Source organism: Lutra lutra, chromosome 12, assembly GCF_902655055.1.
Source record: "Lutra lutra chromosome 12, mLutLut1.2, whole genome shotgun sequence".
Taxonomy (NCBI): domain Eukaryota; kingdom Metazoa; phylum Chordata; class Mammalia; order Carnivora; family Mustelidae; genus Lutra; species Lutra lutra.
Window position 1 is genome coordinate 16,950,786 of NC_062289.1, and position 26,802 is coordinate 16,977,587.

Below are 26,802 nucleotides of genomic sequence, written 5' to 3' on the forward strand. Positions count from 1 at the left end.
CCATGGTAACGGTGTTCATCTACTTTAAGAAAACATCAAATGTGTAGCTCTGGATTCCTCTTGGTGTAAATGTTCTCCTTCCAGAAAGGCTTTCTTTAAATAGGAACCTCCCGAACTACATTGAAAATGTGATGTGAACCTTATTTACACAGCCAGTGTACATCCACAAGTGTGGGTGTCCGTGACTCAGTTGTACTTCCTGCTCACTGGCTTTACAGCAACCTCCAGCATCCCAGCCCCCCACCCTTCGTCTGAGTCTGTTGCGACCGCTGTAACAAAACACCCCAGACTGCATCTTTTGAACAAAAATTCATTTCTCATGGTTCTCCAGGCTGGGAAGTCCAAGATCAAGGCTCCAAAACGGTCACATTCTGGTGAAGACCCTCTTTCAGGGTCGTGGGTAGAGCCTCCTCCCTGTGACCTCACAAGGTAGAGGCAACAAGGGGCCTTTCTGGTGTCTCTTTGATAAAGACACAAATCCCATTACAAAGTGTCCACCCTCAGAGCCTCCATGCTTAGAGGCCCCCCTTCCAAATACCATCATCTCTGGGGCTTAGGATTTCAACATATGGGTTTGGGGGGGAACACAAACACTCAGACCAGAACACCCTCTATTGCATAAACTCCACGGTCTCTCACCTCTGTTCCTTTGCTCATGCTGGGCTCCCTGTCCCCGGTGCCCTTCTCAGAGCCCACCCCTTCTGGGCATTACCTTCCTGCTCCGAAGGAGGTGTTGGCTCTTCCAGGAAGTCCTCCTGGGCTTCACCGTAGGGGAGGAGAGGTGCCTGTTCTCTGTGCTCCCTCATTGCCTTTATAGACAATTTTACCTCCTTCCTCCGAAGACTGTCCACTTCTGTGTCTCCCTCTCCTGTAGCCTAGAAGCCCCATGAAGGCGGGCACTGTGCCTTTCCATCCCCCCATAATTTTTTGAAAGGCAATTTATGTCGTAGCTAAGAACAAAGTTGACACTAACTGTGGGACCTACGGCAGTGTCTCTGCCTCACTTACTTCATCTGGAAAATTAGGAGAACACTAGTCTCAACCTCTTGGAGTTATTTTGAGATTTAAGTAAATACATTTAAAGTACTAGGAGAACATCTGGCCTATCATAAGTACTTAAAAGATATTAGCTACAAGTTTATATTCTAAGTTCCTCCCCACCCCGCACTCCTGGTGTAATATATACACCAGACACCCAGACAATGCATACCCCAGGGTACTTCATGGTGGCCTATAGTAGACCCTTAATAAACAATAACTGGTGTGGCCACTTACTGTTATTGTCTATTGGACTAAAGAAAAAAAGATTTCAAGTAGGTCCTTGAAAAAGTAGATCATTAGATCCAAGTTACAAAGGGAAAGTCTTAAAACAATAAAAAAAGAACTTTCTAGGAGCCAAACCTACCCAAAGATGAACTGGGCTCTTTCAAAGGTTCTAGATGTTTCCAACCTTGGAAGTGCTCAAGTGTTGGATAAACACTGCATCAGGCTGTTAGAGAAGAGCTCTGTCATCAAATGGTTCCTAAACAAATGACCTTGAAGCTCTTCTCTGACCTTGAAACCCTCTGAGTCTTCCTTCAAAATTACTTTGTCACGAATGCATTAGACTGTCACCACGCACCTTCACAGCGGTTCTTTTTTTTTTTCTTAAGATTTTATTTATTTATTTGACAGACAGAGATCACAAGCAGACAGAGAGAGAGGCGGAAGCAGGCTCCCCACTGGGCAGAGAGTCTGATGCGGGGCTTGATCCCAGGACCCTGAGATCATGACCTGAGCTGAAGGCAGAGGCTTTAACCCACTGAGCCACCCAGGCGTCCCTCCATAGCAGTTCTTAAATTGAAGCAGAAATTTTTTTACAAAAAAAAAAAAGAGAGAGAGAGAGAGAGAAAGATAACATCCAACCTGGAACCACCTAGAGAAAGCAGCAATTTCCACTAAAAAGGGGACCTAATTTAGCACCAGAAAAAAAGGTTCAGTGTTTGACTACTTCCGTTTCCCCATCTGTGAAATCATAAAATCATCCTGCCTCACGAAGCTGTTTCCTAAGATGAAGTGAGACCTCCTGAGTCCTAAACAAAGAGGATCTCATCTCAGAGCTCTCGGCTCCAAACGCATCTCCTGGGCTTAACGATTTTCCTATGTTAAAAAAAAAAAAAAAGGTGGGGAGGTGTCCCAACCCTAGATGTTTAGGTAATTTGAATATTTAGGAATGACTAAACTGGGGCTGGCTGAGTCGGTGGAGCCTGGGACTCTTGATCTTGGGGCTGTAGTTCCAAGCCCCACATTGGATGTACAGATTACTTTAAAAAAATTTTGTTTTAATCTTAAAAAAAAAAGGAGAAATGTCTGACACCTCAATTGATTTCCAACTCCATTGTCAACGGTCTATATCACTGAAACTGGGAATGGTACAGCTCTTAGAATTCAGTGTTAAATACTCTACCTTCTGTCAACTGGCAGAAAAAACGTAATGAGCAGAACACACACCCATGCTTTAATCATTAGGAATAAAAGCCATCTAAAATGACTTTTAAAATACCACTTAGGTAAAAAGGAAAAAAAGAATCTGATTTTTGGGTACTTCATAGCTTGGGACCCTTCGAATGTTTGTCCCCATCCTTGAGAAATAAAATCATGACCGATCAAAGTTCAAGGAGACTTGGTTGTCTTATGAAGACACGTGTAGGCACCTGTTTCATGCAACACAATATGTTGAGTGTAAAAATAGGACCTGAAAGTAAATAACACGTTCCCTTCCAGAAAGCAGGTCTTTATCGTTTCCCGAGGCGGCAGCAGTCAGCGGTGCTGTTCTTCTTCTTTTTTTTTTTTTTAAAGATTTTCATTTATTTATTTGACAGACAGAGATCATAAGTAGGCAGAGAGGCAGGCAGAGGGAGAGAGAGAGAGAAAGAGGAGGAAGCAGGCTCCCTGCTGAGCAGAGAGCCCGATGTGGGGCTCGATCCCAGGACCCCGAGATCACGACTTGAGCCGAAGGCAGAGACTTTAACCCACTGAGCCACCCAGGAGCCCAGCAGCTGCTGTTCTTAATGCCACAGTCATTTTATTCACGCAACCGGCTCTCCAGGAAAGAGCAGTCAGCCGCTCTCCATCCGGCCCTGGCTTTGAGGAAACAGGATTTGTCTTCCCCGACGAGAGTAAGGATCAGCCTGATGGGGAAAATGGAACCTGCTGCTCTCGGGCTGGGGAAAGGACACCACTTCTGCTGAGAGGGGACGGCATCACAGATCTCAGCAGGCAGAGCTCCCGCAGAAGCTCGGCACTTACATCCAGGGGATGACAGTTGACACATCAGTGTGCGAAGTCAGCGAGTGCTAAGTGCCAGGAGGAAAACTACATCGCAGGGGAAGGGAGTGGAGAGAGGTGCATGGGTGTGTGCTCTTGGGCACCTCGTAAGCTAGGGGACCTGGAAAGGCCCAGAAGGTGACTTCTGAACCAACAGGATAGAAAGGAAAAGGTGCCATTGGGAATGATGACTGAGGGAAGAACATTCCAGGCAGGGGAAATAGCCAGTGCCAGGCCCTGTGAATGGAGCGGGAACACGGTGTGACAGGAAAAACCAGGAGGCGAGGGAGATGAGGCAGGACGTGAGGCTGGTGAGGCTGTGGCGATGGGGAGACAGAAGGGCTGCTGGGTCTACATGGCTATTCATAGGCACACGCTTCTGTTTACCTTGGTCCAGTCTCTTCTAAAATAACTGACATTGTCATGCTGCTTTGATGGCGTCTACAGAGGGAAGCGAGAGTCTAAGCTCTGAGATGTCCCACCACACTGTGAGCACTGCCCAGATCCCACACCGTCCGGTGGTTCTTTGAAGTCAGACCGATACCCAGGTGAAGAGAGAGGCCGAGGAATGTCATTGCCACCAGAATGAATAAATTCAAAACGTCCCTGCTTCTTTGTGTCTCTCGCTTGAAAGTCAAAGTAAGAGCATCACTCTGGCCAAGTGGCGGCCATGCCATGCCTGAGGTTTGGCTGCTGGAGGTCAGAGTGACCTTCTGATTTCTGGGGGAGGAGGTAAGACCCTTCTCTTGCCAAGACTCAAGCCAAGGGAAACTCCGCAACCCTGGAAAGGGGTCAGATGTGGAACTGACAAAACAAAGAGAAATGTCCATTAGTCCTACCTGGGGACACTCTTCTACCCTTTCCAAGACGGGGTCATTCCCTTTGACATCTCCTGATTCTTGTCAACATCACACCATCCTCTCCAGACAGCACATCTAGGTTTTCCTTGTTCTTAGGGGGAAAAAAAAAAAGTTTATTCTCCAGAAATAACCAATCCAATGAAACTTGACCTGAAGGTCATAAGATTCCTCCTGGACTGAACTCACCCTTTCTGGAACTGAGTTAGAGGTGTGATAGTGGACTGTAATTCTAGCGCTCCCCTAGATAAATACATAGTTTTGCAACAGGCTGTTTTAGAAACGGAGCTGCCACGGTAGTGTAATTTACAATTACAATTATAAGAAAGGCTCCAGGATATGCAGCTTGCGATAAAATAGCAAAGCAAATTGAATAATCAGTTCCTTTAAATACCGTGAGGCATTATAAATAGTGCTGTTTTGAGTCAGCACTAACCTCGTAAATTGAATTTGGAAACTAGCAAAGAATATTTTCTGGGAAAAGTTATTCTGTTTCCTTCGGTAAAAATAACCACCAAGGAAAGGGTATAATTCCAGGATAAACCTGGAGAAGTAATTAGAAAGGAAAAGTAAATGTGGAATCCAGAGGACCCTGCTGCCGCTAACTGGCAGCCTAGAGGGCATAAAATACATGTGGCCAATAAAGCAAGTATACAGAAGGCGCTTCCGAAAGCCCGTGCCGGGTGTCTGTCTGACTGTTATGTCTCCATAGCCCAGATCCTTTATGCATCCTGCTCTGTCCGGCTCTGTGCCCAGCACGCTGATAAGAGACATCACTAGGCTTTCTTGTCCTCTTATGTCTATTTGGCTTTGACCAGTGGAAGATGAGGGCAAGAGATCTTTGAGTGTGTCGAGACAGCTTTCCTGTCATATTCGTCCTACACCTGCTTGCCTTTGCCATGACTCTGATCCAGGCTGTGTTCCATGGCTCTAGACGCCCCCCTCCTCCCTGCTCAGCAGGCCTGAGGGTGCTTAAGGGCTCCCTGCCATTGCTAAGTCCCCGGGTGCTTCCCTGTCACTTGTTCAGCCCGCAATTCTGTAATAGTCCCTTCCTGAATGTCTTTGAAGTGAGACGTTTCTTAGTGCGCTGGTTGTCCTGCTAGGACCCTCATTTATAAAGGATCTCATGCCGGGTACTCTCAGATCTACCTTTCCAATGAAGGCTCTGAATATAAATGAGCAAACTCCCAGAAAAAGAAACAGGCCAAAATGACGGGAGCTTTATCATCCGATGTATTGAATCTAGGAAAATGCTCACTGAAATCTATCAGGGCAGTAGAAAGGGAAAATGGGGGTGAAAAGAGAATGTTCTCTTTTATAGGGAAGACTGACAGCCAAGTTTCAGATTGAGCCTCACAGCCAAATCACATGGACCAAGGCTGGACTATTCAAAATAAGAGATTTGGGGTTGGTGGGGGGGGGGGTGCCTGGGTGGCTCAGTTGGTTACGTATCTGCCTTCAGCTTGGGTCGTGGTCTCAGGGTCCTGGGATCATGTCCTGCATTGGGCTCCCTCCCTGCTCAACTGGGAATCTGCTTCTCCCTCTCCCTCTGCTCCTACTCCCCTGCTCGTGCTCACTCTCTCAAATAAATAATATCTTTTTAAAAAATATTTTATTTATTTATTTGACAGACAGAGATCACAAGTAGGCAGAGAGGCAGGCAGAGGGAGAAACAGGCTTCCTGCTGAGCAGAAAAGCCCAATGCGGGGCTCGATCCCAGGACCCCGAGACCATGACCCGAGCTGAAGGCAGAGGCTTAACCCACTGAGCCACCCAGGTGTCCCAAATAAATAATATCTTTAAAAAAATAAATAAGAGGGGCTGTCAAACAAACAAACAAACGGTTTGGGGGTATTGGTGACGATGGAATTACAACTGGCTAGTTTAGAGGCTCCTGTAGCAGAGAGGCTCCTCACAGAGACCTAAGTTCCCACCATCCTATCCCAAAAGTTTACAATGAGCCCTTGAGGGAGATGAGGCTCATAACTGCAAAAAGCAGCTCCAACTAAACAAAGAAGAGTCAAGGGTCCATGTAAACAAGAAGCAAACGGTAGGAGTAGGAGCCGGGTTTTTAAGGTAACAAAACCTAGGTTCCTTATCGCAAACATACACTTAGACTGAAGAGCGCCAACAGGGGACCCTTCCAGCATCTGATTCCCAAGTGACTGGTGTGCGTGTGTGTGCGTGTGTGTGTGTGTGTGTAACATTTATAAATGTCTCAAGCAGCTTTCCACACTTAGCACATCCCTTGTTATCCTCAGACCATTCTTTGGGATAGATGAATGGTTCCATTAAATCCTGTTTTATGCAATTCTTCAACACACTTTCCTTTATGCCCCCTTCCACTTAGGCATTAAAAGAAGAGTGCTCACAGGATGCGGAATACATTAACATGAAATAATGTATTAACCTTGGCCAAAGACTTCTACAGTCCATTTCCCTGCTGGCCAGAGATCCTGGGACGGAACTCACAAGCCCACTGACCTGGAGCTTCTGGGTAGAACAGTTGTTCTTGGAGTACTTACTGGAGCAGGAGCCAACAACTGGCAGAAAATGTGTTTGGGAGGAAGAAGTGGTCTACACCACGTAGTCTAAGACGACATCTTTTTTCTCATTTTCTTAGTCTTCATCCCCCGGTTGGCGTTCTTCTTTACACATCACTGTTAACTCAATTAATGATAAAATAAAGCCATCCAACCACATCCTCCAGCCAAAACGTATCTTGTCTGTATGTCTAAAGTGCAAACTTCCCCAAATCTAGCTATAATCTTGACTTTCTTATTTCTAAGTAATCTAAACCTTGAAAGTAAAATCTAAGAAGTCACATTTCTCTTCCTTCTGTATCCCACAGCATCAAATCCTCTTGGTCCTACTTCTGAAATGCCAACAACCATAGCGTCTTTCCAGGACGGCTCCCACCACCCCGGGTTACGTTTACTCGGTGACCATGGCTGAACTAGCGCCGCAGCTTTGCCAATTTAAATGTTATTACTGTGACAGACATTTATGTTGTTCAAACACAGGCCACCTTCCGTCTTCTGGGCATGCTGTAGCGTACTTCCAGCCTCCTCCGGAGGAGGTAGGATCATGAAACTGGTTTTGGGCAATGAACTGTGAAGAGTGACATCTGTCACTTCTGGTCCAGAGCATGTAATCGCACTTCCCTTTGCCAGAAGAATGAGCAATTTCTGTGACAGTGGGAATAAGGGGACGAGGGGGTTTGGAGTTATGTCTCCTTAGCCAACTGACAATGAACATTAAATGTGACCAAGAAATAATCTTTGTTGTTTTAAGACGTTAAGATTTAGGGTTGTAACCACGGTGTAACCTATCCTGTTCTGACTGATACATTCCCCCACTTTCCATCCTAAATACTGCCACTGACTGGTCTGGTTTTACCACTCCCCTGTCCAAATAACTCATCTCTATCAAAGAGTACAAGCCTTAGTCCATCATTCAAGGCTTTTTACTGTTGGCCTGAGCCTACGCTGAAAGCCTCAGCTCATCCACAGAGAAAATGGGCTTCCTAAGAATTCACAGAGCATGGCCCGGTTTCTGCCTTTGGTCTGAAAATACTGTTTCTCCATTACTCACATCCACAACTTCATCCAGGTCTACCACTAATGAAGAATGGGTAGAACTACAAGTTCCTCTGCGGATTTCTGGTCAGCAATCGCTGTGTTGACCCAAGTATTCACATCTTTTGTTAATGGCCAAGAATTTTTCCACATAGCCTCTAATTGCTCCCTCTTTCTGAAACAGCTATGAATTCTGTTGTTTTGTCCTTCTTGACTTCTAATCTCTTCCATAGACTTCATCTCCTCACCTCTGTGCTTATTCCAGGTAATTTCTTCACAACCTATCTTCCAGTTCACCAATTCTCTCTTCAGTTGAATCATCCGGGTTCCCTCCCAGGGATATGGCCTTGTGTGCTGTTTTCCTACTCTGGATTTCCATTTCTTCTTCATTTTGGATCTCAGGGCATTCTTTGAAATTTTCTTGGATGCTCCAACTGGGCATTTATGGATGCTAACTTCATACCGGCAAGCACTTCTGGGTGCTTTAGAAAGGCTTCCACTTTATCTGATAAAAAGCCATAGTGCCACAAACAAAAATTCTAGTATCGTGTTTTGCACATACTTTTTATTTGTTGAATAAATGAATATTTGTCAATATGTACATAAACACATAGAGCACTACGATTTAGAGCAAGAATATCTGGGTTCTAATACGTGAAGCCGCTTCCCCGCTGTGGGGGCTTAGGCAAAGAACTGCATCTGAGCTCAGCTTCCTCGACTGTAAAACTAGACTATGAAGACCGTGCAACCCACCACACAGGTTTATTGCAAGGTTCATATGCAGAAACACATGAGAGTGCTATGATACAACGCAGAGCAATACAAGTATAAATATAACAAGTAACAGCAATGGAATTTCAAGTGTAGGAATCCTTTAATCACGCCCTTGCATTATAACCATGAATCAATGGAGTCCACGAGAAAGTGACAAAGGGCTGACTGCCAATGAGAATGAATATGTCGTTCTTCCAGAGGTGGGGGGTGGGGCAGGAGGAGGAATTCTGCAATATCTTGGAGACTGTTCCTGCCAGCAAGCACTTCCTCAACTTCATGAAGATGCCAGACCACCGCCCCCCATCAATAACTCTCTCACAAAAGCGCAAGGGCCAATGTCCCATGTTTATTTACATATGAAATGTGTTTAATACAGTTATGACGGACGTAGTGCGTAACACCTGACAGCAGCAAGACCTTCTGAGGAACCGAACGTCGACTACAGTATATCATGCAAATATCTATATATACACAAACAAGTTTCTTTTCTTAAAAAAAGAAAAAAAAAGTACAAAACGTGTTTAGGGGATAAATACAAGATATAAAATGCAAATGAAAACACACACAAAAAAAACCCAAAACGCAAAGATAAAACTCTCCCAGAGAACTATAAATGGAAGGGACAGGGGAGAAGCCCTGCTGTGTTTCGAGGCAGCAGAACCACTGATATTGAAGATGCTTATTGAAACGACCGAACCGGAGCCCGGTGGCTCAGTGCGTGACCGCCCGGCCCATCGCGCCCCGCCCCTGCTGCACTGACAGGTCGGCAGCGGAAGTAGAGCATCCCAACTCCAAGTACCGGGACATCTGGCAGTAGCACCCAGAACAGGAAATGCCAACTCTTTAGACGGCAAAGGGTTATTAAGTCAACTGATTTTTTTTTCCTGTCAAGAGCCAGAGAAATACTTGGTATTTTAAGTTGTGTCTTTGTAAGAGTTAATAAATTACATGACAAAAAAACTCGACTGTAGAAATCTATTGGTCTAACGACAGGTGTATAAGTTTTTACAGTAGTCCAGCCCTTGGGCGACTTGACGACCTTGTGCTCTCTCGGCCAGCCTCGCAAAAATCCGCCCAGAAGACCACCGGCCTCTGGCTCTTCCCTCGGGGATACCCTTCCTTCCCCATTCTACAGTGGAATTAAGGGAAATGCACGCTCCTTCCTGGAATTCGGGCCGAAGTTTTGAATCCGCCGCTGGGAAGGGAAGCTACCTGCCGGGCTGGTTTCCACACCGTCTGGCGTGGACTGGACACACCGGGGGTGCGGTGACATGTCAGAGGCGCACTGGCCGACTCAGAGCAGGCACGTTGAGGGTAGTGCTAAGACACTTAAAAGTCCCTAGTGTTTTTGAGACCCACGATACCTACAATTTATGTAGTGAATTCTAAAAATTAAAAACACTAAAAAAGGCCTTATTTTAGCCTGGAGTTAGTTACCCCGTTCAAATTGGTAACATACAAAATGGTTTATTTGAATTCAGGAACTGCCCCTGTTACTAAGAACTCTGTTTTAAAAGAAAACAGTACAAAAAGAAAAATTCTAACCCAGAAAAGAATAAAGGAAAAAAAAAAACCACCAAAAAAACAAAAAAAAAGGAAAAAAAAAAACCTCAAAACATCTTCCACTAAATACTGATACAAACATGTAACAAAGAGTATAAAAAAGTTATTCATTTAAATATATACAAACTCTTTTAAACTCAAATACTGTTTTAATACTTATGGAGGATGTACACGACCAGGTGAGGAAGGGACACTCGGAGAGAATATATTGCAACAGCCTAGACAGTACTGTTAACTCTATTATACTGCAAACTTTCTGTAACAAAAATGTCTCTTTTCTTCCAATGTGGACAGGGATCTTCCTTACGGAAGGGCTGTGGCTATTTCTCGGCCGAACTCACTCTTTTGGACTTGATGAAGGCCATGCCGTGTGTCCGCATGTGAGCATTTAAGGCAGCTTCAGTTTCAAACGTTTTCGCGCACACTTTGCACTTCCGGTCGGACACGGCGCCGTCGGGCGACTCGTCCTCGGGGCTCGGCTTATTCTCCTGCTGGTTCTCTTCCCCAGCCCCGTTCTGCTTGGACACGGGCTGCGGCTCCTTCAGCTTGTGCACGATGAAGAGGTGCCTGGACAGGGACACGTGCGACGTGTAGCAGAGGCCGCACTCCCGGCACTGGTAGGACGAGCCGTCCGACTTGTGCTGCGGGATGTGCTCGTGGAACTGCAGGAGGTTTTCGGTGGTGAAGCCGCACACGGCACATTTGTGAACCTTGAAAACGTTGATCTTGAGCTTTTTCAGTGGCTGGGTAATTGCCCCTCTGGGAGGTCTGAACTCTAAAACTGGTTCTTCCAACTTCCGCTTGGGGCTGGGAACCTTGAAGAGAAGAATAAAGGGGACGACACGAGTGAAAATCGTTCCACCCCATGGGGGATCCACGACCGGTTCTCCTCGGGCTTTAGAGCTGCGAGGGCAGCAAGGACTGTGGGTTTCAGGATTTGGGGCTTCCTACAGCTGCGTGTCTAGTCACCCACACACACACCCTGCTCCCCTGGGGCTCCTGCCTTTCATCTGCTGCACACACAGGACCCGAGCTCCTACATTCCCAGGCATCACGGCAGCTGTGGGGCCCCACAGAGGACAAATGAGTCCCTGGCCCTCCAGAATGCAGGCTCTGACACAGTGGGACCGAAAACCACAAGCCAGGAGATCGGCCGTCGGTCAGACCCCAGGAAGACACAGCAGGCCATGGAATGGGGCTGGGACGAGACGGGGGTTTGGGAGGCTCCCCTGCACCATCAGGGATGGCCCCAGGGACCGTGACACTCCAACAGAGGCCTGCTGTGGGGAGGGCCGGGGGCCGAGGGCCGGGCCCGGAGAAGCCGAGGCGACAGCCAAGCCAGCAGGTGGTGTGGAGAGGAGGCAGGGGCCGGGCAGAGAAGTGCCAGGGTATCGCCTTTCCTGGGACTGGCATGGAAGGCGCTGGAAGGCCCAGCTGGTCTAGCTCCTGAGCTCCCCTGCACACTCACTCTCCTTTGTCACATGGCTCACCTGCCAGCCATGCTTTTCTCCTTCCCTTCTGGCTTTCTAACTCTGATCCTTCACGCTTCCAGTGCTCTGAAAGAGGGACACTTCCTCCTCCCTGCTCAGTGGCCCATCTTTTCGGCCCACTGACAGGGCACCACTCACACACAGCCTTGGCCTGAAGCTACTACCCCTGAACAAAGATTCTGTAAGTCCGGCCCAACCCCATCCGTCGAGGGGAAAAGATTACAATTCAATGCGACTCCGGTACGGCTTGTGCTCTGACTCGGCTTTACTCGATGATTAACTCCTTGGACGCACGCAGAGGCTGTCTCCCAGGTACATCCTAGACCTAGGCAAGTGCCAAAGACAGCAGATCTCCCTACACGTCTGCCGGACTGCTCCCTCCTCGAATAGCACTTGGCACACACAGGCTAACATATACACAGTTGTCTGAGTCCAGTTCACTACCCACTGACCTAAGGACACGGCAGATCTGTGACTTTCTCTCTTACTATGACAAAGTGAAACAAAGAAGAATCTCTTCACTTTTCGTAGGTACCTTTCACAACCGACACACTGCCAACAAGATAGAACCTAGCTTCCTACGTTCCCTCTGGCTAAGAGACCGTTTACGTGAGTCCACACAAAATTCTGTAATGTATATACGTAAGGAGATCCCTAAAGCTCTTTCTGGAAAGAGACAGAAGAAACTTAACAGCTCGTAGAGCAAGATGAAAGATCAGAATGGGTGTGCAGAGAGATGACCTATTATGTTATACCTCCATGCATAGGCTTGGATTTCAAAAAATTTAAAGTGAACAGCATGAATGGAAAAAGCAAGTCAACACAACGTCACTGTAAAGAGAACATCTGCGATGTTTGACCTTGGTATCTTCTTTTATTTCTGTTTCCTCCTCATTGGTGGCTTCTGTCATTTCTTTCAAGTCAGGATCCTTAATACCGTGCATGAGTTGGATATGTTTCTCCAGCATCAACCGTTTCGTAAAGGTGCGCCTGGAGTCTGGGCAGTGCCTGTGGAGCAAAGACAAGGAGGTCACCTGCCTGCTGGAAAGTCACCCACGCTGAAGAGTCCGCTCACCGAGGCAAGACCTCCGCCAGCCAGCGGAACGCTCCGTGGGGTCAGGATGATCTGCATGGACACCACTGGTCCGAAAGGAAACAGCAATTTCACTGTGACTCGGTGTCCAATTTGTGAGAAAAGTTTTTGCAGCCTTTGTAAAAGGCTTTCTGTCACTTTTTTGTGTTCTCATGGGACCGGCCTAATTCAGTTCAGATAAAGTATTTCCTGTCTAGGTTCGGTTGAGGTAGTACTTAATTTATAATTCCAGAGGGCTTTAATTTTGAAGTAGAGAATATCAAATTTCAAAAGTTTTCTTTACAATGACTCAGTGTTCTCTCAGAATTTGTCGTAAGACATACTTTAATATGAAAAAAGTCCCTCGCTGATTCCTTCATGTGGATGTTAAGGATTCCTGTCCAAGCTGCCGTAACAAAGAGAAGACAGGGTGTCTAGCCCTGTCACATTCCTCACCAAGACACAAACACGGTGTCACAGGGCTCAAACTCATGGGTTCATTCAGTAGACTAAAAAGTAGGAAACTCAATGATATCCAAAATAGGTCACTCTTTTTTCACTTCCCCTTGTGTGGGAGAAAAAACCCCAAACCTGTAGATTATGACTAGTTTTTCCTTTAGAAGGTAGGAAGTCACCATTTTCTTAATGAATGGACAAAAATAGACAAAGTTAATGGCCACAGTGACTACAGATGCTGTAAGGCACATAAGAAGAAAACCGCTTCGGTGAATGGGTGTGCACAGCACCTTGGGCCCTTACGCAGAATCAAAGGCTTCTGGACATTCTGTAATAACTGGCCCCACACCCAATGATCTCGTGTTCGAGGCCCGCTCCTGGGACAGCCTCGGGAAACGGCACCAACACCACAGAATAAAGGAAATCCGCCAGACAATCCGAGCACCTCACGGCCTCACAGTGACTCCCACGAGAATGACACAAACCTCTCTGAGGAAGGACAAAGCCACGCCAGAGTCCCTTTCCACCTTCCTCTCGGCCAGGGCTTCCTGGTAAATTCTCCGACCCTAGCAATGCGGTCTCACATGCGCAGGCCTTAGTCATGGGATGTTCTCACCTCACCAAAATCACTCCCAGCTTCAATCTCACCGAAGGCGGGTCGGTGTCCCAGTCTCCCTACCCAAGAAACCTCCCCTAGCTAACTGAGAACAGCGAAGCCCCGCCGAACCCACAGCCAACCTTCACGAGCATCCCGAGCCACATGATACCCTGTGCCTGGTCATGTCACACGCGTCACGGGGCCACACGGCTTCTGCATCCGTCAGTCCTCTCTTTTAGGAGAAGTTAAACCAATTCACTCGAGGCACACTCTGGCTGAGCAGGTGCTAAACTTTTCCACTAAGGATACAAGAAGTCACATACAAGGAAAGAGCTCGTGGAGGTCCAGAGCGGCTCTACCGTCCACTCAGTGTCCTGGCCCACTCAATTCCTGGAATTTGGTCTCTTTGCCAAAAGCATGTGCTGAGAAAAGGCTGCCCTGCACGAGGAAAGAGGCCAGCCTCGGACTGACTCCACGACCAGGCGCTATCAAAGTCTGCTGTGAACCAACCAACCAGACAACCAACCTGCCAGTGACTGCTGGCAGCTCCCTGGGCCTCTCATGACCAAAAAGCATCTCACTCAAATGTGTGCCTGCAAATCAACCACTTCTCCAAGATGCTCAGGTATAGGAGATACACAGCTCTGGACAACAAAGCTGTATATCCCCAGGAGCATACGGGGTAGGCAAGAGGCTACTCCTATTTATTTGACTTTTTTTTTAAAGTGTTACAACCCAGTCAAGAAACCGTATGTCAAAACAAGAGAATACGGCTGAAAATGGAAATCTACAAAAACTACAGCAGAGAAGTGGAATGTTAATGGCAACATTTGAAAAACCTGAACGTTTCCGCTGTTAATTTCCCTGCACTTCCCACGTTAGAAATCACGACTTACGAGCAGGTGTAAACTTTCCTGATGCCTTTGTGCTTGATCCGATTGTGACGGCACAGGCTGTGTGAGGAGCTGAAAGATTTGTCACACTGGCGGCAAGGGTGTTTTTTCATTTGCTTCAGTAGGAGAGAAAGAGATACAGGGTCACTTAAGAGAACAAAACCTGAATCGCCATAAAAATTAAGAACGCTTTCATAATAGTTCAAGTTATAATAAGCAACACCGTTTAAGCAATACAACAACAACATGAAAAGATTCTTCTTAAAACGTAATAAAAAAGAGGGCCAAGGCTGGGGTAACCACGCAGGGGCTAATTAATTTCTAGAGAATGAGAGAAACGTTATCATAAGAGTAAAATATTACATTTTTTTCTCAAAACGGTTACAGTGTTGATTCAGCAGAAACCTCTGCATTTTTTAAAACATCCCATTTTCTTTGCAAAAGAGATATGTTATTTTTACCATTTCATATAGCAGACATTATATGAAAGCAGAACACTTCAATAAATACCAGATAAAAACCATTAAATGCTATAGATCCAGAAAGAATGCTAATTCATCCACTGCGCCACTTTCAATTAAATCTCTAGCTGATTTTCAACATCGTGAGTCCCCGCCCACCTCACCGATTAACGATTCCTACCATACGAGAAGAGTTTTCCAAAAGGCCTCTTGAATAATACCATTTAGTTATTCCAAGAACACAAGAATGTGAAACCACTTCATGGAAGCCACCACTAGTGTCTGCGGCATGTGTGTGCACGTGTGCAAGGCCGAGTGTGCGCGGGGCCGAGGGACGGTGAGAGGGCCAGAGAAAGATCTCAAGAGATACAAAAGTAAAAGTGAAAAGCGACTTTGGCTATGATAATACTTGTGTTCATTCAAAAGATTCTCACGAGGAACCTTTAAAGCAAAATTAGGCAGCTTAACCCTAAAACACATTCTTTGGGTACTGTCCGCACTGCAGTCTGGAATCAAACAATGTCGTTTCACGAGGAAATCAGATCAAGAAGTAACTGCCAGCCTCATGAATGGAGCATCTGGCAGGACCCTCCTGGAAAATCAGGCTAAAGAATAATGAACAAGGTCTTGTGTGAAATAATACCACTATTTTTGACAATAAGAAGAGGTAAGCAGCAATTGCGGGCTAAGTGATTAAAGAAATGATAAATATTTTTAAACAATGTTTTTACACCCATCACGTGACAGATATGCCCTTAACTCAAACTAGTAAGCCAACCTATCTATTTAAGTGCCAGAGCTTGGCTCTGGTGACCCAGGAATGGGATGCCGCCTTCTCTCTACTGCTCACAAGTCGAACCGTGTGATCCTGGGAAAGTTTCTCCATAAACATCCACTCCCCGAACTAGAGTTGGGGATCGCCCCAGGGCCTTCCTCAGAGGATGCTGGGGAAGGGGGGATGGGTGGGGAATGAAAGAGGGAGCACAGTCTTTGGGGCACAGAGAAATCCTCAATAAGTGTTCTTTTATGAATAACGATAAAGTTACATATCCACTTTCATTTTAAAAGTGGAAACTACGTCTTTTAAATGAAGCACATTGGTATGTAAGTGCTCAAAAACCTAGACAGAGGGGAAGTTTCTTCTCCATGCTTAAATTGGAGTCCTACCACTGCTTTGATCGTTTTCCTAAGCGTGTGATCTGGGATATTATGAGAATAATCTCGGGGGGGGGGGGGGGGGGGCGGCAGGGAGGATGGGAAACAAAGGAATAACCAGCTAATCCCTCTGAGCCACACTCAGGTTCTTCAGAATAGAGTTTTAAGGGGTGCCTGGGTGGCTCAGTGGGTTAAGCCTCTACCTTTGGCTCAGGTCATGATCTCAGGGTCCTGGGATCGAGCCCCGCATTGGGCTCTCTGCTCAGCAGGGAGCCTGCTTCCCCCCCACCCTCTGCCTACTTGTGATCTCTCTCTGTCAAATTTAAAAAAAAAATAAAAAATTTAAAAAAATTTTTAAAAAAGAATAGTTTTAAGAACAGTCAGGCATGAGTAGTCCTGTGTTTCAAAGAAGGTACTGAAATATCTATTAATATCTAATTCCTGCAGAATTTTGTATCTATAAGATGGACAATGTTAAGATCCTGGAAGAGTTAAAACACATTTTTCTAAAAATAAGACAGTTATAGCAAATAACCATAAAGTAAGTAGAGAACTGACATATAGCTTTCTAACCATCTGACAGGGCAAGAGGCCTCAGAGGAATGCAAATGGATTCTCCACTAAGATGAAGGGTTTGAAATTCCATTTCTTGTTATGGTGTCATGATATTAATATCAAATCAAAATTTTAATAGAGAACTATCAGTCAAGAAGTCCTCAGTAGGTAACACAGTAAATGAAAGCAGCTTAGCTGAATCAGTAATTACTATTTTCAAAAAGAGTTGACAATGTGGGAGATACTCTTCTTTTCCAACGTTTTTATGGAAAAAAAAAAAAAATGCAGAAGCGAGCCATGTAATCCCCAAACAATGGAGCAGCGTTTCAAAATCAGTGGTGACAAGAAAATCACAGGCTTAAACACCAGTCTCCAGATCAGACTGCCACATTCCCATTACCTAAGAAAACAAATTACTTCCTTCTTTGTTAAATTTTAAATACTAACTTATTTAAAGGTGCTGTATCTAATTTATTTTCCTAACTTCTACCTCTTCAGTATTATAATACTGAAGCCACTTTCTGGCACAGAAAGCAATTTTATCAACCAAACAAAAATGGGGGAAAAAACAACTGTATTGAAAAAGCATAGTCTATTGTCACTCAGTTTTCATTTACCTCCTCCCGTTCCAGTAGCACGAGCGGATTTTGAGGGAAGCAGGGCCCTGAGTGGACTTCTTGTAGTCAGGTTTTCCTACTCAATTATGAATTATTTTGTTTTTAAATAGAACTCTCTGAAGAAGTAGTGGAAGGATAGCTGGGAGAGTCTGAAAATTTTTGAAAACTTTAAATACCAAATAAAACAAACACTTGGGTACCTTTCACTCAACGTTCTCCCTAATCTCTGATTGTTGACTCTTTTGCCTTCACATTCTTTAGGAAAGAAAGCATCAGCTCCTCTTAGCAGATGTCTTCCGAGTGCCCTCACTCTGGGCTCAAGTTCTGAGCTCTAGGATTTACAACACCTCTGAAGGCCATTCTTTCTGGGTAGTACTTGGTGAATGTGTTTGAAATGTCACGGGCTCACACACCGGACACTTTCCATTCTGATAGCCAGTCCCTCCTTGTGTCTTGGCTTGAAGCCCTCTTTTTGTTTCAGGAGACTCTCAAGAAGTAGAGGGAGACGTTCTGCTGGCCAGACATGCACTTGGCCTTGTTCTGCGATTCCTGTTTCCACGAGGTTATCAGCCTCCCAACGACACTCGAAGAGCTTCCTCAACTCCCATCAGACATCCAAACCCCTCCACAGATTCAGGACGAAAGGGAGCAGAGTGATTCCCAAGCCATGATGACAACACACCCTTCAGCTCTATCATAAACACTTCCTACGAAAAAGGAAAACCCCAACCACCTGTACAAACTTCAGCCTATCATAGCAGTAATCCCACTGAACAGAACTAAAACCGTGGGCCCTTCTTCACTTTGGAAATCTAGTCTATAGATACACCCGCACGCGTTACAGTCAGTTCTGTGTAACATGACACACATGTATCATAGGTCATTTGCACAACACAAAATCAAGCAAGAAAAACCACAGGGCTTCTGGCAAAAATGGAAGTTAGGGGCGTAACACTCAAACCCCGTCAGCGACACACCTAGCAAAAATGGCAGAGCACAGACTCAAGCAGGATGCCCAGGAAGGACGCACCGGGGGTTGCGGCTTGCTGGGCTTTTGTGAAGTGGAGGAAGGAGGGTTACCGGAGATTGGAGGGTCGGAGGGAAGGCGTAACCTGGGGTGTGCACCAGTGTGACTCAATGGGGAGAGGAAGTCGCTGATGGCAGTCTAAGGTGAGTGCATGCGTGTTTTGTGTATTCCTACGTGACTCCGTTCCATGATTTTCTATGCTCACCTAGTGTATCTCAAGGGTGATAACACACATGTGCAAACTGAGAATTCATGTTAGGCTCCAACTATTCCCTGAGAGATCAAATGCATGAGATCTGTTTCCAACAGAAGCTCTACAGCAGGACAGACAGTGTGGACAAGGTTCTTTGGGGCAGCACTGCGTGTGATGGGGAAAGATGGGAAAAAATCTGGCTCCACCAAGGGAGAGCTGGTTAAATGAATTATATGCACACCAACAGCTACATTCTTGCCTTGCAGCTGTGGAAAAGAATGGCAGATCCTGATGCCCTATAAAACATACACTATATGGAGAAGCAGCTGCTGCAGAAAATCAGATTCGTGAGCTGTGTTCTGCATGGGAAAGAAATAAAAACAAGAACACGTATGCATCTCTGAGGATACCTGCACAGAGACACTTCAAGATAGGTAAGACACTTAGCGCTGGTGGGTGGCAAGGGCAGGAATGAGGCTTTTCGCCTGATGCCTTCATATTGTTTAGATTGTGGGAAAATGTGAATATAGCCCATAGCAAAAAGATGTTCTTCTGTTGCCTCAGGAAAAAAAAAAAAATTCAGCCAGGTGTACTGAGGTATAACGTATACAATGTAAAACCCACTGTTTTTCACATATGATTCTAGAAATTTCGACAAATATTACAAAGTCACAGAGCAGTTGCATCAGCCCTAAAAGTCCCATGTGCCCCTTTACGGCTCTGGGCACCCACTGCTCTTCTTTCCTCTCCCCTCGTTTTGTCTCTTCCATTCGTCCTACAGATGGAAGCATGTACTCTAGCACGTGGTTCTCGAGTCCGGCTCCTTTCGGGGGCAGAACACGTGCAATCCAGCCGGGCCGCTGGGCGCATGCGCAGCCCGTCCCTTCCCACCGCGGGGCCCCGCTCCACGCGACCGCCGCGCTCTCTCCGTTGATCCGCTCCCCCGGGGAGCGACATCTCAGTTGTTTCCAGCTTTGCGGACTTAGGAATTAAAGCCCCTGCAAACGGGCACGTACAGGGTTTGGCGTGCACATATGCCCTTATTTCTCCCTGGGAGTGAGATGACTGAGCCCCAGGGTAAAATAAGCACAAAACTGTCCACCTGTTTCCCAGAACGGCCGCACCTGGCATTTCCGCCAGCTGCTCTGCCGCCCTCCCCGTGGCCGTCCTGCCGGGCGACCAGGAGTACCTCCTTGTGGGGTAACGTGCGTTTCTCTGAGGGGGTGTGAAGGTAAGACTTTCAGTGGACAAGACAACCTACTGTTTATACAGTGTACCTCTCCCTCCGAGGAAAAACCTGGAACTCCACGAGTTTCTGGTTTTTCATTTCTATTTCAGGAGGCATCTCCGTGCCGAGCGAGTGCCTGGAAAACAGAAGCCGTAAATCGCTCATCTCTATACCCCTGGCATCCGGCACACAGAAAGTGCTCCGCGAATGTTTATCGTGTGAATCAGTCAAGGAAAGAATAACTGAAAACACAGTTATCTACTGGAAAAATATAAGCAGGTTCTAGAAAGTAATCTAGAGGAGCACATTTCCGGTCCCGTGCTGGACACACAGCCAGCCCGAAGCCGGGGCAGACCTGCGCCAAGTCGGAGTTCTGATAAGAGCCGGTGGACAAACTAAGCTACTGAAGACAGAGGCGAGAGGGGTCAGAGGGCAGGGAGAATTCAGACAGGAAGGAAGGACAAGTCTTCCGGCGCGACTGGAGAGAAGGCGCCTGTCCGCAGACAGGTGTACTGCTTATTATGGCCAGGGGGGTGTGACAAAGGGACTGGGATACGGAAGGAACTCCTGCCCCAGCTTCCATTTCGTTTTTCCTTTTTAAAGATTTTATTTATTTATTTATTTGAGAGAGAGAGAGAGAGCACAAGCAGGAGGAGTGCAAGGGGGAGAAGCAGAGTCCCGGCCGAGCAGGGAGCCCAACATGGGGCTCGATCCCGGGACGCCGGGATCATGACCTGAGTCCAAGGCACACGCTTAATGGGCTGAGCCACCCGGCAGCTTCCACTTCAAAGAGAAGTATATATGGTGCATCCAGGTAACCCAGCCTTCATTTTCTTTCCCTTATTTTTGCTAATTATAAAAATTACACATTGGAAAATAGATGAGAATAGACTGCCTTGAACGTCACTGACTGCGGTAACTATTGTCAATCTCCAGCTATATATCCTTCCTGTTTCTCTTCCAAATCCACATTCATGTGCATTTAAGAGTCTATGTTATACACCTTAATTTGTAACGTGATTTTTTTCACACACAGCTGCACATATTTTGATGTTTCTGTGTTTTTAACACAACGTAGTATTCTGTTGTATAAATGGGCCACAACTTATTTAACTATCTCTCATTAATGATTTAGGTTGTTTCGAATCTTCGGTAATTATAGGCAAAAATTTCTGTCGTCAACCAACTACTTCTGTGATAGGAATTTCTAGAAGTCTTTCTAGTCTAGAAACCATGAAAAATGTTAAGGCTCGACACTTCCTGCCAAACTGTCCTCAAAAAGGAACCCCCTATTGTTGTAAGTCAGGGCTTATTTGCCGAAAGTCTTACAGATCACCATTCGACTCTACCAAAATGGTAGATAAAAAGACTGTACTGCACTTTGTTTTTCCTTAAGACCTGGGGATGCTGGACATCTATCTATACATTCCTGAGCCACTTATCTTTCTCTAGTGAACTGTCCCGACCGTATCCTTTCCACAGTTTCTAGAGAGTAAAGACTGAAAACAGTGTCAGGTGAGGAGGTCAGAGCAAGACCACAGGTCGTGGGGACTCTGCGTTCCCATGATGCATGACTAGAGGACACCAATGGGTGATCTATGAGAGTGATAGGAAGACACCAATGGGTCATCTATGAGATTGACTGGAGGACACCAGTGGGTCATCTATGAGAGTAACAGGAAGACACCAGTGGGTCATCTATGAGAGTAACAGGAAGACACCAATGGGTCATCTATGAGAGTGACTGAAAGACACCAATGGGTCATCTATGAGAGTGACAGGAAGACACCAATGGGTTTGAGCAGAGGACTAATACGATCAATGAATTATGTGGGTCACTCTTGCTGCCAAGTGTGGAAGGAAAGAACCAGTGAGGAGGCTATCTGTGACAATCCAGGGGACAGAAGAAGTGCTGTGGGTGTGGAAAGTCAAGGTGATGACAAGTGATTAGATTTGGTGTATATCACAAAGGTAGATCTGTGGATGGGCTGATGGTAGATGACAAAGGAGAGAGAGAAGGGCGTCAAGTATCCCTTCAAATTCCTTGCCTGGGCACTTGGCAGAACAGTTACCAGTTACTGACCAGGAAAATAGGAGAGAAGCAGGTTTAGGGAAGGAGAGGAATCAAGAATTATATTTTGGACACATTAAATTTAAGAAGCCCATTGGAGATCTAAGCAGAGATGCTAACTAAGTGGTTAGATTCAAGTACGCAACTCGGGAGCGGTCCAGGCCACAGACAGAACTCTGTGAGCTGGCTGACTGTGGATGGCATTTAAAGTCATGGGCCGGGATGAGCGGTTTCTGAGAATAAAGGTCACATCAACATTTACAGGCTGGAAAGAGGAAAAAGACCAAAAAAAGCTACTGGTGAGGCAGGATGAGAACCCAGAGGCCTAGCTAGCAGAGAAAGCATTTCAAGAAGGACCTAGCCAACAACCGCTTCAACTCAAACAACAGCACTAAGAAAGCCAAGACCCCTGGGGCCAAGTCCCTCGACCTGCAGAACTAGTCCCTGCAGAACTAGTCGAGCAGTTTCTGTGGGGGCAGTAACAGGGTCGCCTCAGCGGGAGGAGGGTGGGAAGCGCAGAGACACAGAGCCATCTCGGGGATGTTGGCTGTAAAGCGGAGCAGAGGGAAAAGGCGACAGACGAGTGGGTCAGGAAGGCCATTTAGTCAGGGTAAGAGGCACCATGGCGAACCTTAGGATTTTGAGAATCGGAAAAAGTGAAGATGCAGGGGACAGTGGGCGAGTGTGGTGGTGAGGCCCTGCAGAGGCCCGAGAAGGGGGCTGGAGGGAGCACACAGGCAGAGGGGTGGGCCTCACGGGGCCACAGAGTCACCCTTGTAACCACAGAGGGCAGGCAGGGTGAACGGGTTTTCATCGCCTGTCTCTCCTTGGGTGTGAGGCAAAATCCAAACTTCTTGGCTTTCCTTTCTTTTTTTTTTTTTTCTAATTTTAATTTTTTAAAGATTTTATTTATTTACTTGACAGAGAATCGTGGCAAGAGAGGGAACACAAGCAGTGGGAGAGGGGGAAGCAGGCTTCCCGAGGAGCAGGGAGCCCGATGGGGGGGCTCAATCCCAGGACCCTAGAATCATGACCTGAGTCGAGGGTAGATGCTTAACCCACTGAGCCACCCAGGCGCCCCACTTCTTGGCTTTCAAGACCGTCCACAATCTAATCCTCTGCGCACCACTCCTGACTGCATCTCCTAGAACTTCGTAAATGCTGCATTCAAAGACACTCACATCACATCTTCTGAAGACAATGGCGCCTTCCTCCCTTGCCCTTCAAAGACAGCCTTCCTTCTCCCCCAGGCCCACTCCAATCCTTTGGCCCCTTAGGCCAGCTCTCTTCTTTGTACCTTCGGGGGCGGAGGTCCTTGGACTTGCCTACCTCGCCAATCCCAACCCCGACCATGTCCTTCCAGGGTGTCACACTCCAGAACGACTTGTCAGCCATCACTTAGGATGTCGTGCTGGGCTGGGCCACACCCCTCCTCCGCTCATACACTGGGTGAAGTCCTCCCAAGCATCCACCAGGTACGTAGCAAGGTAGTATTTCTTTCTCTCTCTCTTTTTTTAAAATATTTTATTTATGTATTTGTTAGAGAGGCAGAAAGAGACAGCATGATCAGGGGGAGGAGCAGCAGGCAGAGGGAGAAGCAGGCTCCCCACCAAGCAAGGAGCCCGATGCGGGATTCGATCCCACGATCCTGGGATCATGACCTGAGCCGAAGGCAGACGCTTAACTGACTGAGCCACCCAGGCAGTCCCGCAAGGTAGTATTTCTTCTGTGAAGCCTTCCCGGGCATCCCCCAGCCCCAGCCAATTCACCAAGAAACGGTGATGCTCAAACCCCTGCTTCCATAGGCCTCAGAGGCGACTCTAATCCTTCTTGTCCATGTATCATGTGCAACTTTAATTTTTAATTTCACTCCATCTTCCTCCGACCTCTTTTAAGCCTCTGCTGTATTTTATCGCTTGCTCTGGTCAGAGCCTCAGAAAGCCTGAGCTGAAAGCTGAATGGGAAGCCCCTTTCCCTTAGTTTTAACTACATTCCACCCTGTGATTCCTCTAAGGCCCACACTAGTGGCAGCTTTAAAAATATTTATGCTTTTTTATACCCAGCTGTAAGCATCTGTAGGACAAGAACTATTATCATTTCCTCTTCAGCATAACAAATGCTGTGTGACTTGGTAAATATTTATATAATTTTTTAAAAAAGGGTACACACAGAAGAACAAACATGATGAAAGCTAAACATTCCCAAAATACGAAGGAACGGCCTGTTCTAAATAGTTTCAGAATAGTGCCTCGTCCCTATAATATGCAAGTGCCCAGACAAAGCAAAGACCGAAAAAGAGAAACCGTACAGACTGATAACCTGAACAGGCCAAAAAAATCTAGAGTCTACGACGTCCCCCATAAAATAAATGAGCTTTTCTATAGAACAGAAATGTACTAAGATTGCATATTAATTACAACCCAAGAAACTTGCTTTTAAAAAAAGAAATTCACTAAAGAAATATGTAACATCCTCAGCGTATGTATTACATGAATAAAAGTATAATTTTCACTGAGAGATCCTGAAACTTTTCACCAGGATATATATAAAAGAAATAATGCTTCATAGAGATTTCACTGTCTTCATTGATTCACTTTAGATCCAAATATCAACACTTTGTACCCACAAAACTGGGCACTCCCTTTCCATTTACAAGATACCACCTACAGTTATAGAGGGTAAGTTGTTGGGTTTGTTTTTTTTTTAAGACTTTATTTATTTGACAGAGACATTGAGAGAGGGAATACAAACGGGGGAGTGGGAGAGGGAGAAGCAGGCCTCCTGCCGAGCAGGGAGCCTGATGGCAAACCCTAAACGACTGAGCCACCCAGGCACCCCGAGGATAAGTTCTAAGTAGCAAACTGGCTTACCCAAGCCACCCACTCTGTCCTAGAGAAATGGTTTTTTACACAGGCAGGTAGCCTTCCCCTAAGTGTGGAATACTGTAGGTCGTAAATTCTAAAGTCCTCACTGTGAATTTAATGTCTAGGACACAAGCGAGATCTTCTGGTCTCACTACATCCCAGAATATACAAATAAATGGGTAGTGAGCTGAGCACAGCATAGGAAACTCAGACTACATATGTCTGAAATCATCAAGAAAAACAATCTCTGAGTACTGAACCATCCAAGTTTCTACAAATTGGAACGGAGTGGTTTTGGGGAAATATTTAAACACAGAGTATAAATTTAGACCAGAGGTTGGCAGACGTTTTCTGTAAAGGGCCAGACAGTAAATATTTTAAGCTTCGCAGGCCATAAAGTCTGTTGCAACTACTCAACTGTGCCTTGCAGTTCAAAAGCAGCCACAATGATACATAAATGAGTGGGTGTGGCTGTGTTTCAATAAATTATTTACAAAATGGGTGGCCAGCCTGTGAACCATAGTTTCAGAACCCCGATTTAGACCACGGTCTTACACTCTTGGAGAAAACAGAGCCAAGTCTCAGTAAGTCAGAACCAAATCTAGTTAACAGAGTAGGTGATCAATCCAGGAAAAAAAACAAGCTGGGATGCTAAGTAAGAAGGGTTTGTTTTTCCTACAGCATGCTCAGGCTATGTCCTGGGGACCGCCAGGATCAGAGTACTGTCTCTAGGTCACTGAGGCCACGGTGGCCATAGCTAGTTGCTATGCTCGCTTAAAAACAGCAACAAACAAGGGGCGCCTGGGTGGCTCAGGCAGTTAAGCAATGGGCTCCTGATGTCAGCTCAGGTCACAATCTCAGGCAGGAGAGATCGAGCCCCGTATCAGGCTTACACTGGGTGTGGGGCCTGCTTCCGATTCTCTTTCTCTCTGCCCCTCCCCCGGCTTGCACAGGCTTGTGCACACGCTCTCTTTCATTAAATATATAAGGCTTTAAAACAACAATAAGGGGGACCTGGGTGGTTCAGTGGGTTAAGCCTCTGCCTTTGGCTCAGGTCATGATCTCAGGGTCCTGGGATCGAGCCCTGCATCAGGCTCTCTGCTCAGCAGGGAGCCTCTTCCCCCTCTCTCTCTGCCTGCCTCTCTGCCTACTGTGATCTCTGTTTGTCAAATAAATAAATAGGGGTGCCTGGGTGGCTCAGCGGGTTAAAGCCTCTGCCTTCGGCTCAGGTCATGATCCCAGGGTCCTGGGATCGAGCCCCACATCGGGCTCTCTGCTCAGCAGGGAGCCTGCTTCCTCTCTCTCTCTCTCTCTCTCTGCCTGCCTCTCTGCCTACTTGTAATCTCTGTCAAATAAATAAAATCTTAAATAAATAAATAAATAAATAAACATAAAACAACAACAAATGAAACCAAAACCAGTCTTCTAACCTTCTGGTTGTAGGACTAGGTGGTATGCTGATGATGTCGTACAACCAAAAAAGGAAAACCCAGAGCCGTGACTGAGGCAGAGTAATGAAAGGCCAAACCCAGAGCAGATAGGAAAGAAACGTGTCCCACGGCAGTCTCTGTGCCCGGAGCCACATCAGACCCTGGGGCCGGGGGCAAGGGGGCGCCAAGCGAATGACAGACAGGCTGCCAGGATTGTGGCACCAGAACTCCAAAATGCCTGCTGGGGTGTCGTGGGGTCACCACGGGTACTTGTCAGCCCGGGGCCTCTGCTTCTACCACAAGTGACCAGTGGGGACACGCAGTGCAGCTCTGGGGCTCCTGTGTACAGACCCAAACAGACCCCGTGTCCCTTCCCTGTCAGCAGACTCCCTCGCCTCCATGCTCCTACACCCACTTCATTACAGGTCCTCCCCGGGCAACCCTTCCCACTCACAATGAGAGAAAGAGCAGCGGCAGCGCCGTGGGCTCTGCGCGGCTACATTTCACCGACTCTAGGACATGCGGGACTCAAAGGCCACATGAGTACGAGAAAACCTTTGCTGCCAGCTTCTTCTGGGTCTGGTCCAGCTTCGCTCCCCATCTTCTACTTAAAA

General features: G+C 46.5%; 2 protein-coding genes across 7 annotated transcripts in view; both read right to left on the minus strand.

Moving 5' to 3' along the window:
• LOC125082378 (O-acyltransferase like protein-like) overlaps positions 1 to 826 on the minus strand; it is a 77,897-nt gene extending 77,071 nt beyond the window's left edge. Inside the window, exon 1 of the mRNA XM_047697946.1 lies at positions 713 to 826. Coding sequence (XP_047553902.1) covers positions 713 to 806 — 94 coding nt within the window. The 5' untranslated portion in view covers positions 807 to 826. The remainder of the gene's footprint in view (positions 1 to 712) is intronic.
• Positions 827 to 8,841: 8,015 nt separating this feature from the next.
• ZNF532 (zinc finger protein 532) overlaps positions 8,842 to 26,802 on the minus strand; it is a 105,219-nt gene continuing 87,258 nt past the window's right edge. For 4 of the 6 annotated variants that reach the window (XM_047696589.1, XM_047696588.1, XM_047696592.1 and 1 more), the window contains 3 exons: positions 14,591 to 14,703; positions 12,429 to 12,576; positions 8,842 to 10,893 (listed from right to left, as the gene is read on the minus strand). In XM_047696589.1, the coding sequence (XP_047552545.1) occupies positions 10,399 to 10,893; positions 12,429 to 12,576; positions 14,591 to 14,703 (756 nt within the window). In that variant the 3' untranslated portion in view covers positions 8,842 to 10,398. The remainder of the gene's footprint in view (positions 10,894 to 12,428; positions 12,577 to 14,590; positions 14,704 to 26,802) is intronic. The other 2 variants (XM_047696587.1, XM_047696591.1) reach the window with 2 other exon arrangements.